At 29.2% G+C, this 13,480-nt stretch overlaps 1 protein-coding gene and 1 long non-coding RNA gene across 2 annotated transcripts; one reads left to right on the top strand and one right to left on the bottom strand.

Annotated features, from left to right (window-relative positions):
• The first annotated feature begins 5,290 nt into the window (after positions 1 to 5,290).
• Positions 5,291 to 7,465, top strand: LOC130808072 (uncharacterized). The gene is made up of 3 exons (XR_009040696.1): positions 5,291 to 5,591; positions 5,737 to 5,802; positions 6,638 to 7,465. It is a non-coding gene; the product is annotated as an uncharacterized LOC130808072 (long non-coding RNA).
• Positions 7,466 to 9,757: 2,292 nt separating this feature from the next.
• On the bottom strand, positions 9,758 to 13,012 carry LOC130807780 (serine decarboxylase-like). Its single transcript, XM_057673114.1, has 6 exons — positions 12,961 to 13,012; positions 12,636 to 12,800; positions 12,321 to 12,552; positions 11,847 to 12,040; positions 10,715 to 10,851; positions 9,758 to 10,324 (listed from the first exon to the last, which is right to left on the bottom strand). Exons 1-6 carry the CDS (start codon positions 13,010 to 13,012, stop codon positions 9,758 to 9,760), a joined length of 1,347 nt encoding a protein of 448 aa, XP_057529097.1.
• Between the last annotated feature and the right edge of the window lie 468 nt (positions 13,013 to 13,480).

Raw genomic sequence — 13,480 nt, 5'->3', positions numbered from 1 at the left:
GGACCCAGGCGGGTCTCCTATTAGACCCGCCCCACCTGCATCCCTACCCACAATTATAAATTATAATGGCCAGAGATTGAATTAATTTATCAATAATATATTTACATGTGTTTCAAAATATTTGTATATATCTTTGACTTTTCACGCATTTAGATAAATTTAATTCAATTGTTAATATTTTTAATTACATATAATAAAAACTTTAAAAGTTTAAAATTAATAATCTCTGGATTGAGACGAATCAAAAAAATTAAAAATTTAAAATTAATAATCTTTACATTGAGACAAATCAGATAAGATCTTACTTGATAGTGTTTTAAATTTAAAATTAAAAATTAATCACAAATTAAAACTAATAAATGATATAGTGTAATATATTTATTTCTAATATTGTAATTAAGTAATTTAAAATAAAGGAGTTATAATGAGCGATTTAATGAAAAAAAAAAAAAAAAAGCTATAGTGAAATAGAAAAGAAAATTTTGTACTTGAACTTTTTAGTGTGTGGTTGATATAGGTTGCCTGTAGGCCTGTAGGAGCGCTTATGACTTATGAGCATTGATACATGGATCTCAATTTTTTTAACTCGTCTTAATTGATTTTTTACCATGAAACTAATCATATATTTTTTTAATTGATTTTTTAAAATATTAAGTAATCACTTTAACTAATTTAAATGTACATAAACTAACTACAAATAAACTAATTACAAATAAAAATAGTTTTACTAGGAGATTGTCTCATTTAATAAATTTTAAATTATTTTAAAGCAACTCAAAATTTGTTCAAAATTGATGTCCATGGATACATTTATCAAGTGCCATAGGCGGAAGTACACTATGCCCATGTTTTTTTTCCCAATGTATTTTCTTCTTTCTATTATACTGGCTACAATTAATTTTTTACGCTATTCAATATGTTATTTTAGTTATTTATATATTAAAATATACACATGTAAAAATTATAAAAGTTAATTTAATAAAAGTATGTAATTAGACGATTTAAATAAGATACCACTCGTTTATATTCACCTATGCCAAACTTTAATCTCGTTATAACTTGTAACTAGCTATGTAAGATGTGGTGCGGATGACTTTTATTGCCTTTTTCATTTTATAGTGGCAATGAGATGAAATTATTATTGAGATATTTTACTTGTACAAGTCAATTTGAAATAATGAAATATTTTTAAATTGTTCATTTTACAAATAAATACTCTATCAAAATTTTTTATTAATAAACTTTAACACGTTGATACTACCCATAATTTTGAGTTCTGAATCCGATACTACGTTGATCCATAAAACTAAGTTAATAGAAGTTACGATTGATGTATGAAATACTACTTAAAATTACTACTAAGTATATAACATAAATTATGACCTTTGATTAGAATAACAAGAGTTATAACTGAAAAGGGTTATTTAATTTTTTTTGTCTATTACTCTCAATATGAAGAAGGTTTTCTTTTCCTTTGCAATATAACGGCCTGAAACAATAATTAATGGAAGACGACCTCACGAAGTGTCCTAATACAATTAGAACTCTTCTTACAGTAGAACAATGGACGTGGGTGTATTCAATGAATAAAAGATGCCCCTCCACATGAACAGTACTGTACTAATCCTTCATGAATTCTTCAGTAGAATAGGGCGTTTTTGAGAATGTACGAGATGATCGACCGTGCAGGATTTCCTCTTTTTTCTGTATACGAAAAAGTCAATTAAAAAAACATATTAAGCTTATCAATAAAATAAATATATTATTATAAAATAAAACGCAAAATGAAAATTTTACACAAGCCTCTAAATTATACAAGACAGGCTTGCAAAAGAGCATGTGCATCTCAAAACGATAGGCGTACGCCGCGTACAACACTGGCTCATTATGATCATTAAATGATTCATACAATAAACTATTGCAATGACTTTTAGAAGAATTGTAAAAACAACAATAAAATTCCATTATTTTAATGGAAAATCGTCCAAAATAATTTCATGTATTAATTCCAACTTTTAAATATTTTCAAATAATTTAATATTTGTGTATTTTAAGTTTACAGTACCCCTTATCACATTTTAATTGTTAATTGTAGATATCTTCTACCAAGGAGGAAGAAGAACTTAATATAATGGCTTATAGGTACCTGCATTAGCCGATTAAAATGTGAAAAAGGGTATTGTGAACAAAAAAACATATAAAGATTGGATTATTCAAAACAGACGAACAATAAATAAAATTATTCACAATAATTTTTTTTTTCTATTTTATTGCTATTTTCTCTGTTTTAATTTAGTTATAACATATCCCATTCACAAAGTTTTTAAGAAAATAACTTTTTGACAACCAAATGTCCATTCTACCCTCATACCATGCCAAAAAAAAAAAGAAAAATATGATAATTTTAGATTAAAAGTCATTACAAAATAAAAGGGGACATTTAAGGAGAGAGAGAGATAGCCCCTCTAATCAAGTTTTTTTTTTTTTCTGAAGGGGGTGGGGGTAATTTTATGAATTTCAAGTTTTGGGGAGGCAAAAATTAAATTTTCCACCGAAATTTACAATCTAAAATTAGAATTACATAGAAACTTTTTATACTATTAAATAAAAGACTTCATTTCATCTTTTCTCGACTTCATCTTCTCCGGTTCATCTTTATACTTCAATCATATGCTTAAGGATCTAATCTAAATTTTTCATCAATTCCACAAAAAAAACAAATCATTTGGGGGGGGGGGGGGGGGGGCACAACTGAATTTAATTATTGAAGATTTAATAGAGCAAAGAAAATGGATTTAAATGCAAACCATGAAAAGAACTTCGACTCGGATGTGGTTTAAAACCTTTATCTAATGAGTAATGATTATATTTATGAAGAATACACAAGTGAAACTTATGGGATAATAGATGTCAGTTTGAATTTAGGTGTAAATAATTGCTAAATTGATAGTGAAATTTTATTTAAATACAAGTACACGGTAAACGTGTAATTGCGGGTCAAACATAAGGAAGTCGGGACAAAGAAGTTGCTAATCTCTACTAATTATATAGCTTAAAGGGAAAAGTAAATGATTGGTTTTGTTTTAACAAACCAGGAATGCAATGCAAATTGGTCTAAAAATATATGAAAAGAGATCTTGGGGCTGAGAATCCCCTAAATTCTTGTATGATCAAACTTTTATCAGTGTCTATAATATGTCGGATTATTAATGTGATTAAATAAGATCCTGTTAATATAAAACTCTGGCTCTCTTGATTAACTATTAGATTTAGGCCATATTAATTCAATTCTCACATGCTAGTTTCAGTAATCTCGCCCATAGAAAACTATTGTCAAGGTCTGGGGAGGGAACAATGGCGGCAACTCATAACCATAAAGGAGAGTGCGGCTAAAGAGTCCTTCGACTCGAAAAAGAATAAGAGAAGTTTCTGCAACGGTTAGGGCCGAGGGAGGCTGAAGCTAACTCTCTAGGTCTGCATCTTATCGCCCAAGCGTGACACGCTAGCTTTATTGAATGAATTAATTAGAATTTAACAAAAATTTTACCCTAAAACAAAATTAATCCTAATCTCACACGCTAGTTCTATTGATTACTCCAACAAAGTATATTTAATTAAGGATTTATTAGCATAATTTATTCGCTTTAATCTTAACTTCATAGATACTCTCAATGGTCAAATCATACTTAAATTATAAATTAAAACTCTAATTCTAGAAAAAAAATCTATTCACAATCACTACAAGAAAAAACACTTTTAGCAATGACTATTTTGAGGTGTTCACTAAACGTTTTTTTAGCATAATTGTTACCAAATAGTCATTGCCATAATGTAAATTTTGATTCCCACTACAGAAATGTAGCACGCATTTAGTGGAATTTGGTCAATATTTTTTGCAACAAAAATACAGTTGCAAAATATATCTTAAAAAATAGCAACAATCAAAGTCTGTTGCAACAAATATGAAACCTTAAATGTCGTTGAGAAAAGCAATATCTAACTCACACCCTTTTCATTTTATCGCCACTCCCCTCCAAATAAAATTACGAAGTTACCCTTGATTTTTAAAAAATTACAATTTTGCCACTCTCTACAAAAATCTTATTATTAATAATAATAATAATAATAATAATAATAATAATAATATCAATAACAACAACAATAATAATAATAATAATTAACTTTTTTAAATTCTTCAAAAAGAATATAAATAAAATTAATAATAAGAACAGTAATAATAATAATAATAATAATAATAATAATAATAATAATAATAATAATAATAATAATAATAATAATAATAATAATAATAATAGTAATAAAATTTAAAATAATAATTATTATTCAAAAAGAAAAAAAAATTAAATCGCCCAGAACCGGGCGATTGGACCCCAGTTTAATCGCCAAAAAAGTGGCGATTGAACCGCGGCCCAATCGCCCAGTTTTGAGCGATTCACTTTATTTTTTTATTTTTATTTTTTTTTCTTTTTGGAAAATTTATAATAATAATAATAATAATAATAATAATAATAAAATAAAAATAAATGAATTATTATTGTTGTTATTAATATTATTATTATATTACCCTCTCTTATTCAGCTTATGTGTCCCATTTTCGTTTATGGTCAAGTCACCTTAATTGTGCCATTTCTATTTTTCGTATTGATTTTTGACTTTTATGCCCTTAGTTACTTTATCCTATTTTCAATTATACCCTCTACTACCCATACTAATTTTCCTCCCTTACATTAAAAAACCCATAATACCACCCTCTTTCCTACCTTTAAGGTTCCACTTTTGACTCTCCTTAAAATCCGTGAAAAGTCAAATGAGACTCTTAAGGTGAATAGGAGGGAGTATTATTGTTGTTATTAATATTATTATTATTATTATTATTATATTATTATTGTTGTTATTATTATTATTATTATTATTATTATTAATAATTTTCCAAAAAGAAAAAAAATGTGAATCGCCCAAAACTGGGCGATTCATTTTTTTTTCTCTTTTTGAATAATAATTATTATTTTTAATTTTATTATTATTATTATTATTATTATTAATTTTATTTATATTCTTTTTGAAGAATATAAAAAAGTTAATTATTATTATTGTTATTATTGATATTATTATTATTATTATTATTATTATTATAAATAAGAAATTTATAAGAAGTGGTAAAATTATAATTTTTTAAAATTTAAGGACAAATTCGTAATTTCATTTAGAGGGATGGCGAAATTTAGTAACTCCCGTACCCTAAACTCCTTACCGTTAACACATTGTACAGTGATTTAAAAAAGAAGTGATGTTCAACTCCACCAATTGAACTCCATCAAACTGCAATTATCACCACGAGTTACAAACTGCAATTATCACCACTAGTCACAAACTGCAAACTGCAAACTGCCACCAACCATACCTCCGTAATTTATCTCTCCGGTGAACTCCACTAAAACCCCCACTAACCAAGCCTTTACCAACCATGTCTTCACCAATCCCTTTATTTTCCCACCCATGAAAACCCTATAACTCCAACTACAAATCCACCAACCCAAGAATTGAAATTATGTTGTTTTCGAATACCTCAGGTACTTTTCTTTCACTTTTATAATATGTTTCTATCATTAATTGAAGTAATAGAGATTTTAATTTTCAATCGTTCTCGAATTGAAGTAATTTGAAGTAATTGAATTGATCTTTTGTTTTTGGTGTTTGAATAATTATGTTTGAAAGTTAGGGTTTTGTTTTTCCTCAATTCAAGTGCTTTAGTTTGAGAATGAAGGAGGTGTTGATCTTGTGGTAAATTTCTTTTTCTTTTCCTTTTCCTTTTCATTTGGGTTTGCTTTAATTTTATGAATTTTGTTCTTAAAGATTTGTTCTTCGTTTTCTTTACTGATTTAAAAATCTGCACGTTTCTCCTGTAAGAAATTTCATTCTTTTTATGGGTTTGCTTTAATTTAATGAATTTATTCTTGAAAGATCGGTTCTTGATTTTGTTGATTGATTTCAAGTTCAGCATGTTGATTTGAGGTAGTTTAAGATTGGAAAGGGAGATGCTTTTGTTAATATTATTGTTGAAAACCTCAAGATTTGATTGAAGCATGTGAACAATTGGGAATGGGTATTTGTGAGGGTTAAATTTTAGGAGAACAACTACTATTATGCCTTAAAAATCTTCCAAAACTAAGTATGATCGTTGTGGTGCTTAGCCTATTGTGGGAAGATGAGGATTTAGGATAGTATGGCATCTTGCCAATGTTGAATAACTTTTTTTATCATTCATAATCGAATTAGAATCCCAAATCAAACTTTTTCATTCCCTTTTATAGAATTTTAAGTTTCCCATTTATTTTTGGTGATATAGTCGAATTAGAAGGACCAAGAAGAAGATCGGTTTCTTGTTAATGCTAGGGATTATATTATCCTTTAAATATTGTCAAATTAGACTTTTGGGCATAATTTTCAACACAGTTACTTTAATGGGTTTTGTTTTTAATTAGGTTTTGTGTGCCTTAGATTAGATTCGTGTGCGATTTGTGGCGTTAGATTAGATTTGTATGTGTTAGAATAGATTTGTGCTATTGGAGAAATTTCTTACTGATATGTTAAATTTGTGTGCGTTTGGTGCCATTAGAGCTGCTGGGAACTGGTATCTTGGGCATAGGTTGCTGCTGCAACTAGTGTGAAGATGGTTTGGTAGCAACTGTAGCAGGCTGTTAGTCTATGAGGCCTATGAAACTGTTGAGCCTGCTGATCGCTGCTTTTTGGGTGCTGATCTAATGTTGTTGTACTACTGCTGTCGTACTAATTCTACTACGGATATTTGTTTTGCTGATCAAGATATCCAGTTTCGTGACATAGGTACTGATCTGATGATCTCCATCTGTCCACACTACTGCATAGAGCTTTGAAGATATTTGATGGTGGTGAGTCAAATCATGGGTTTATGGGTCAACGAAGACTGATGGATTTGGGGCATTTTCAAGGCAAAAAATATGTCATATTTTTTGGAACGATAATAGACGTTGCTAAAAATAGTAATAACAAATATCATATAATTTTTTTCCTGCCAAAATGCAAAAGCTTTGGCAACCACTTTGTTTCGTTGCAAAAAAGGTTGTAGAAATTGCAACAATATTGCTTTTGCAATAATAAAAGTCATTGGGAAAAATTGCATCATTTTTTTAACTACCTAAGTCGTTGCTAAAATCTTTAGCTAGAAGTCATTGCAAAAAACATTTTTAACAACGAAATATGGTTTTTAGCAACAATTTTTTTTGTTGCTAAAAATGAATTTTCTTAGTAATATATACATGGTGAAAACAATAAATTAAAACCCTAGGATGAAACTGAGCATGGTAAAAGATGATGATAATAATACTTGCAAGGAAAAACTATAAATAAGATATGAAATACACAATTAAAGAATTAAGAGAGACAAATTATGAGGAACAATACTATTATTAATGGCTATTACTAAGAAAACAATTTAAGTTTGACGAGGAAAGATTGAACTAATACAAATTTGATAAAGAAAGATTAAACTAATAATGAGAAAGCCAAATTAATGACAAAAAATTAAAATGACAAGAAATTAAATGCTTACAAGAATTAAAAATGGTTTTCCATAGAGATGAAGATGAAGGAACAAGAAGAAGAGGGAGAAGGAAGGAGTTGTTAATCTCCTTATTTATACCCTAATGGCTTAGTCTAATTTTCCCTTCTTAATCATTAAATTAACCCTTAGAAGTTAATTAAAATAAAGATAAACTAAAATAATACAAAATTAAAGTTATGTGAAAATGATCGCAAGGAAATCTAGAAGAAGTCGACGACTTGGCGGTCACTTCTAGGAACAGGAAGTTGAGTTCGCGTTTTATGCTCACAATTGCAGCAAATTTTAAACATTTATCATTTCTTGTTCGATTGTCGGAATTAGGCATATAGTATACTGTTGGAAAACTATTGAAGTCTATTCTCCAATGCTTTAAATTGTGCATTAATATGATCTTCATATCAAAAACTCTGACTAAAAGAATGAACATCTATCAAATTTTACCTTAAAACTTTTGCATTATAAACAGTCTTCTACTCTTTTGCTCATTTTCTTTGTAAAACATCTTCAACCGAGCTAAAATCCACTTATTAAACTCTATCATCATTAAAACCATAAGAATTATGCTTAAAACAATCAAAACCGCTCAAAATCAAAAAGAATAACTAAAATGGGTAAAGTAACATAAATCTTCAAAATAAACACAAAATTACTAATAACGATAATCATTAAGGAGTATAAAATGATATAAATAAGTGCAAAATAATTACACTTATCACATATTCATTCAAACCCATAACCAAAACAAAAATTATAGCAACCTCAACCAGAAACACAATAAAATTAACTAGAAGCACAACAGCGTGAGCCAACACAAACCCAAATTTCCCAAAGTTGGGATTTAAGCATTGAAGCCAAAAAGTTAATTGTATAAAAGTTAACAATGACGTTGACTTTAATCATTTAATCGAACATGCCTTATCTTGTACTTTCGAGAAGGATGTTGAGGATGTATCGAATTGTTTTAGATTAAGGTTTGGAATGATTCACACGGGGCATAACGTGGGGCAATTGATGCTTCACTAAAAAGAGGAACCATTCCTTGAATGAGGTAAGGAATGGAAGTGGGTTGCTCGAACAAAGCAATGAAGAAATAGCAAATAGACTGGCATTGAGCAGTGTGCTCGTTCGAGCTCACATCATGCTCGTTCGAGCACATAGTTAGGCAGCAGGTAGTAGCTTCACAGAAGGGTCGCTAGAACGAGCACTGTGGTGGTTCAAATGAGTGGCAGTCGAGCAGGCACATAGGATTCTATTTTTGATTAATTTTGTGCATTGAAATAGCAATGTATTTTTTGTTAATGTTGTGTTTATTGCCATGTTGAATTTAATGTTAATTGTGAGTGTTTGATGTGTGATTTTTTGGTAATTTATGAGGATTTTCTAAGAGTGATATATAACTTGCCTATAAATAGGATACATCACCCATAGAATCATTCACCACAAACACACATATTGGGAGTATGATATTACATTGCTAAAAACTTAAGAGGGTATTCTAGTATTTGTGATTTTAAGAGAATTATTCTTAAGATAGGGAAGGTTTACTTATACATGTATTGTTGAATCCATTATAAATAGAACTACATTTGAGAAGGAGGTATCCAAGATACCTCATAAAACACTTGTGTTCATCTTTACTCATTTTCATCTTGTTTTTTCATTATTGAACCCCTAAAAGCTTTCATTTTCACTTTTATTTTAATACATGCTCATAAACATAAAAATGCATTTCAAAATTCAATTGAATTTGAATTTTTTTCTTTTAAAAAACTAAATACAAACCAAAAATCAAAATTACAACGAAAATAAATTAAATTCAAAAGAAATTAATAATTATTTCGATTCTATTTTCCCTAAATGCAAATATCATTAATGGAAATCAAGAAATATTATCAAGAAACAAGTACTTTAATTATTCTCCTTTGAACACTTTATCATACACATTTATAGCAAATCAATGACCTTTTAAGCAATTTCTAGTCTATATATACTAAGGATACATTGAACATTAATTCCTAGATGTATTCTCATAACAAATAACACAAAAGCACACAACTGAAAAAAAAAACATTACATAATGACACACAAAAGAAAAAAAACATCAAAATACAACAAAGTTTCTCTATAGTAATAGCTTCAATTGTGTAGATCGCAAAAACAATTCTTCATACCAATTTCCGAACCAACACATACATGCTTTTGACCTTTGTTTTTGAGCCAAATCAAACGTTTCTCGACTAGCTCATTGACAAAATTATCGATCTTCTCTTTAGTCACATTCGACATAACACACACATGAGCAATATTCCCTTGGCAAGCCAATTGCCAACGTCGAACAAAATTCTCATCTTGAGGACGTTCGAACACCACAATATTGCTTAGCTCATTGAGCATGGCACTAACTTTAGCCTTTGTAAGTCGATCTTTGAGGTAATGAGCGTTGTGCAAGCACATTCGAACCTCTTTCTCAATCCCATCATATCCTTTTCGGTTCAATGCGTACCATAAGAAGATTGGGGCGTGCCCATTTCTACTCCCGGTGATTGTAGCATCTCTTGAAGCTATGTATTCGACGTTTCTAGAAAGAACATTGGCATGTTCAATTCTTACTATTTGAACACCGCATGGCATTGGGCATCCTAGAAATTTGTGGCCCGAAATAGTAATGCTTCCAATTGGCTTCTTGAATGTGATTTGAGGCCCCTATTTATCATACATTACAATTCACATAATTAGAAAATTAAATGAATAAAGAATGGTTAATTGAAATAGGAAAATTTGTAAAAAATACTCTCAATTATTGTTGATTCACTCATAATACCCTAAATTATCATTTAACTTTATATAACCTTAAGTATTGGGATATTTAACCTTGAACACTATGCACATTATTTTCAATCGAGTTTTTTTGGGTATTTTGAGTCAGTTAGCGATAGTTTGGGGGTATATGAGGTTAAGTATTCCAATGCTTAGGGGTATACAAGGTCAAATGATAGTTGATGGTATTTTGAGTCAATCAACGATAGTTATGAGTAATTTTTAAAAATTTTTCATTGAAATATTATTATTTAAAGATAAGAGTAGTAATTTTACTTGTTTTAGAAATGGTAACATAATACCGGCCAAGGCTCCATCACAGTGGATGTAGAAATTGTTTTCCGAGAAGCCACACTCATTAAGAGTTTTTAGAACACGGTCGATATCATCAATGGCTCCTTTCACGGTAGTTCCTGAAAAAAAAAAAACATCAATTAGTATTTTAGATGGAGTAAAAATACAGTTTAATTTCTTTGACATCGTTTTTTTTATTTTAAAAATTTTAAGGCCTAAATGTAAATCTTAAACTAAAGTATAATTAATATAAACTAATATAAACTAATATTAGATATTCTACATAGTGATCAAAAGTTTTCCGAGTTTTTGATCATGTGGTAAATAAACTTTATTTTTAATCTACTTGATAACCCTAAGGTTTTCACTTAATTTGAAAACTCTGTGGCTTTGATTAATGTAAACTAATATAATAAGTAATACATCACTTCTTGTTCATTTGAAGTTAAGGAAGTGATAAAAGGGAAACTTCAAGGTCACCATATGGATTTAGAAAACCTTTGTTTGCCGCGTGAAAAAGTCAAAAACTTAGTGTCCTCGCGCAGAATTTCTCAATAATAGTTAAGGACACTTTATAAGTTAAATTCGAAAAAGTAGAGCGGCATGTTTATAGGCCAAATCAAGATAGTATCACCCTCCGCCCCTAGAGTTTGCACTATGTGACTTAAAAACTATCTTATATTTTAGTCATACAGGTAAACTCAATAAGATAGAAGAAGTATATATTTTGATAGTGGGATTGAGCATGTTACCGGATTCAATCAGTAGTAAATCTTTTGGTTGAGATGATTCAACATACAACATATCATGGTAACTAAGTCAATGATAGGTAGAGTTTTCATTCGGGTCATCAGACTAATTTCGGATCAAGTGTTTCATATCTGTTTAAAATTGGTCGGGTCATATTTCCACTTTTGATTTTACACAATAATAAATTCATTTGGCTCAAAATCGAGTTTGGTTATAAGATCAGGTAAAAGTTAAGTCATCGCATATATTTTGAACACCTCTACGATGATAAGATATATGGATGGAAATAAGATGTTTAAGATGATTCATGAACTTAAAAGTAATAAGGCATTAAATTTTGAAATTTTTGTTGTTGTAGGATTACCTATGTTGAGATTTATGATAGCTGGCTTATGTTTATTTTGAAGAAGCTTTGTCTTTAAATCCTCATAATGGATCTCTCCCGAAGCTAATGAATCGATCTTCATGCAGTCCATTCGATACATACGTGCAGCTTTAAATATGGAATAGTGTGACTCTTTCGAGGCATATAAAATCCCATCGGGTAAAACCTCTCTTCTGCAAAATTTTCTTAAACATTAGTAAGGGTTAAATCTATAGTGATATTTTTATATGTCAAAACGAATATAAATAGAATATAATAAAATTTAAAATAAATATATTTTAAATTCTTTACATAAATGAATATTTGTTTTTAAATTTTTGTCATTACATATATATATATATATATATATATATATATATATATATATATATATATATAATATTCCAAACGTAATCAACAATAATAAACGGAGTCCGAATAAAATATAAGTTGAGTTAGTGTTTTTGAACCTACCCTACAAGTATGCCATGAAGATTTCCTTCGGTCCCACCATTTGTAATATAACCCCAATATTCATCTCTTCCAATCTCCCAAAGATTAGCGAACCAATCTAAAACACGAACTTCAAAGTCTCTAGAATGCACCCCATAATTGCTTTCAATAAACGGATCACCAAGGTTGTTCATTGAAAAGAGTTGCAATTGATTAAGAATACCATAATCAAAGTCCAAATTAAACGGGTATCCTGTATATAAATATTTCACATGATCACTCATGAAATAGGAACTAAGAAAATGTTCATGATAAAAATAGAGAAATTGTAATTACCAAGATGATGTTTGGTCTTCTCGAGCCACATTTGAGTATATCTTGCCAAAATAGATCTTACATAGGCATCTTTATCTCTTGTTAATTCATTGGTGTTAGTCTCACGTTCCTTGATATCAAGGCATGAAGGGAGCAAACTCTGCCCTAGTGAGGTACCCATGTTTTCTGTTTCAAATACAAACTTAATTATGTTAAAATCATACCCAACTTACAAATTAAAATGCGATTTTTTTTTTTATCAAAATATGCATGTTTTTCAATTTGATATGTCGTTATTTAACTCTTTCTATTCTCACTATTGATTATCTTGTGAAAAAGATCAAACCTGTTATGTTTAGATTTCTACGAATCATACTATCAATAACAGATACCGACATTTTTGATTCCTCGTGAAACGAAATTTAAAACTCTCACCTATAAGGCTATAACAAAAAAAAGGTAAAGATTGAAGTCTTAGTTATACAAATTTTTTTTTTATTATTATTATTTTTTTGATATGGAAATTGTGATAACTTGCTCACCTGAATAAAGTAATGTTTGGAAATTGGAATTTTGGCTTGGTTACTTGGAAGTCTTGTTTGGGTCTTGGAAAAATTTTAAGGTCAGTAGACAGCCTTATATAGAATGTCATGTGTAGTATGATTAACTAACGAAGCTGTTCCAAACAGACTAATTAATTGCTTTTTCTTGAATATGCTTAGCTTGAAGTCGGCTGTTCACATGATTTAAATAAATTTTGTAATTATGAGGGATAGTTTTTGTTCTCTCCTTCATCATTTTGGAGGGCTGTATTTTATTGATCAAATAATTTAGTTTATATTGTTGATCAAATAATTGGACTTTAT

This window comes from Amaranthus tricolor, chromosome 3 (genome assembly GCF_026212465.1).
Source record: "Amaranthus tricolor cultivar Red isolate AtriRed21 chromosome 3, ASM2621246v1, whole genome shotgun sequence".
Classification (NCBI taxonomy): Eukaryota; Viridiplantae; Streptophyta; class Magnoliopsida; order Caryophyllales; family Amaranthaceae; genus Amaranthus; species Amaranthus tricolor.
This window is presented reverse-complemented; position numbering and strand designations above follow the sequence as displayed.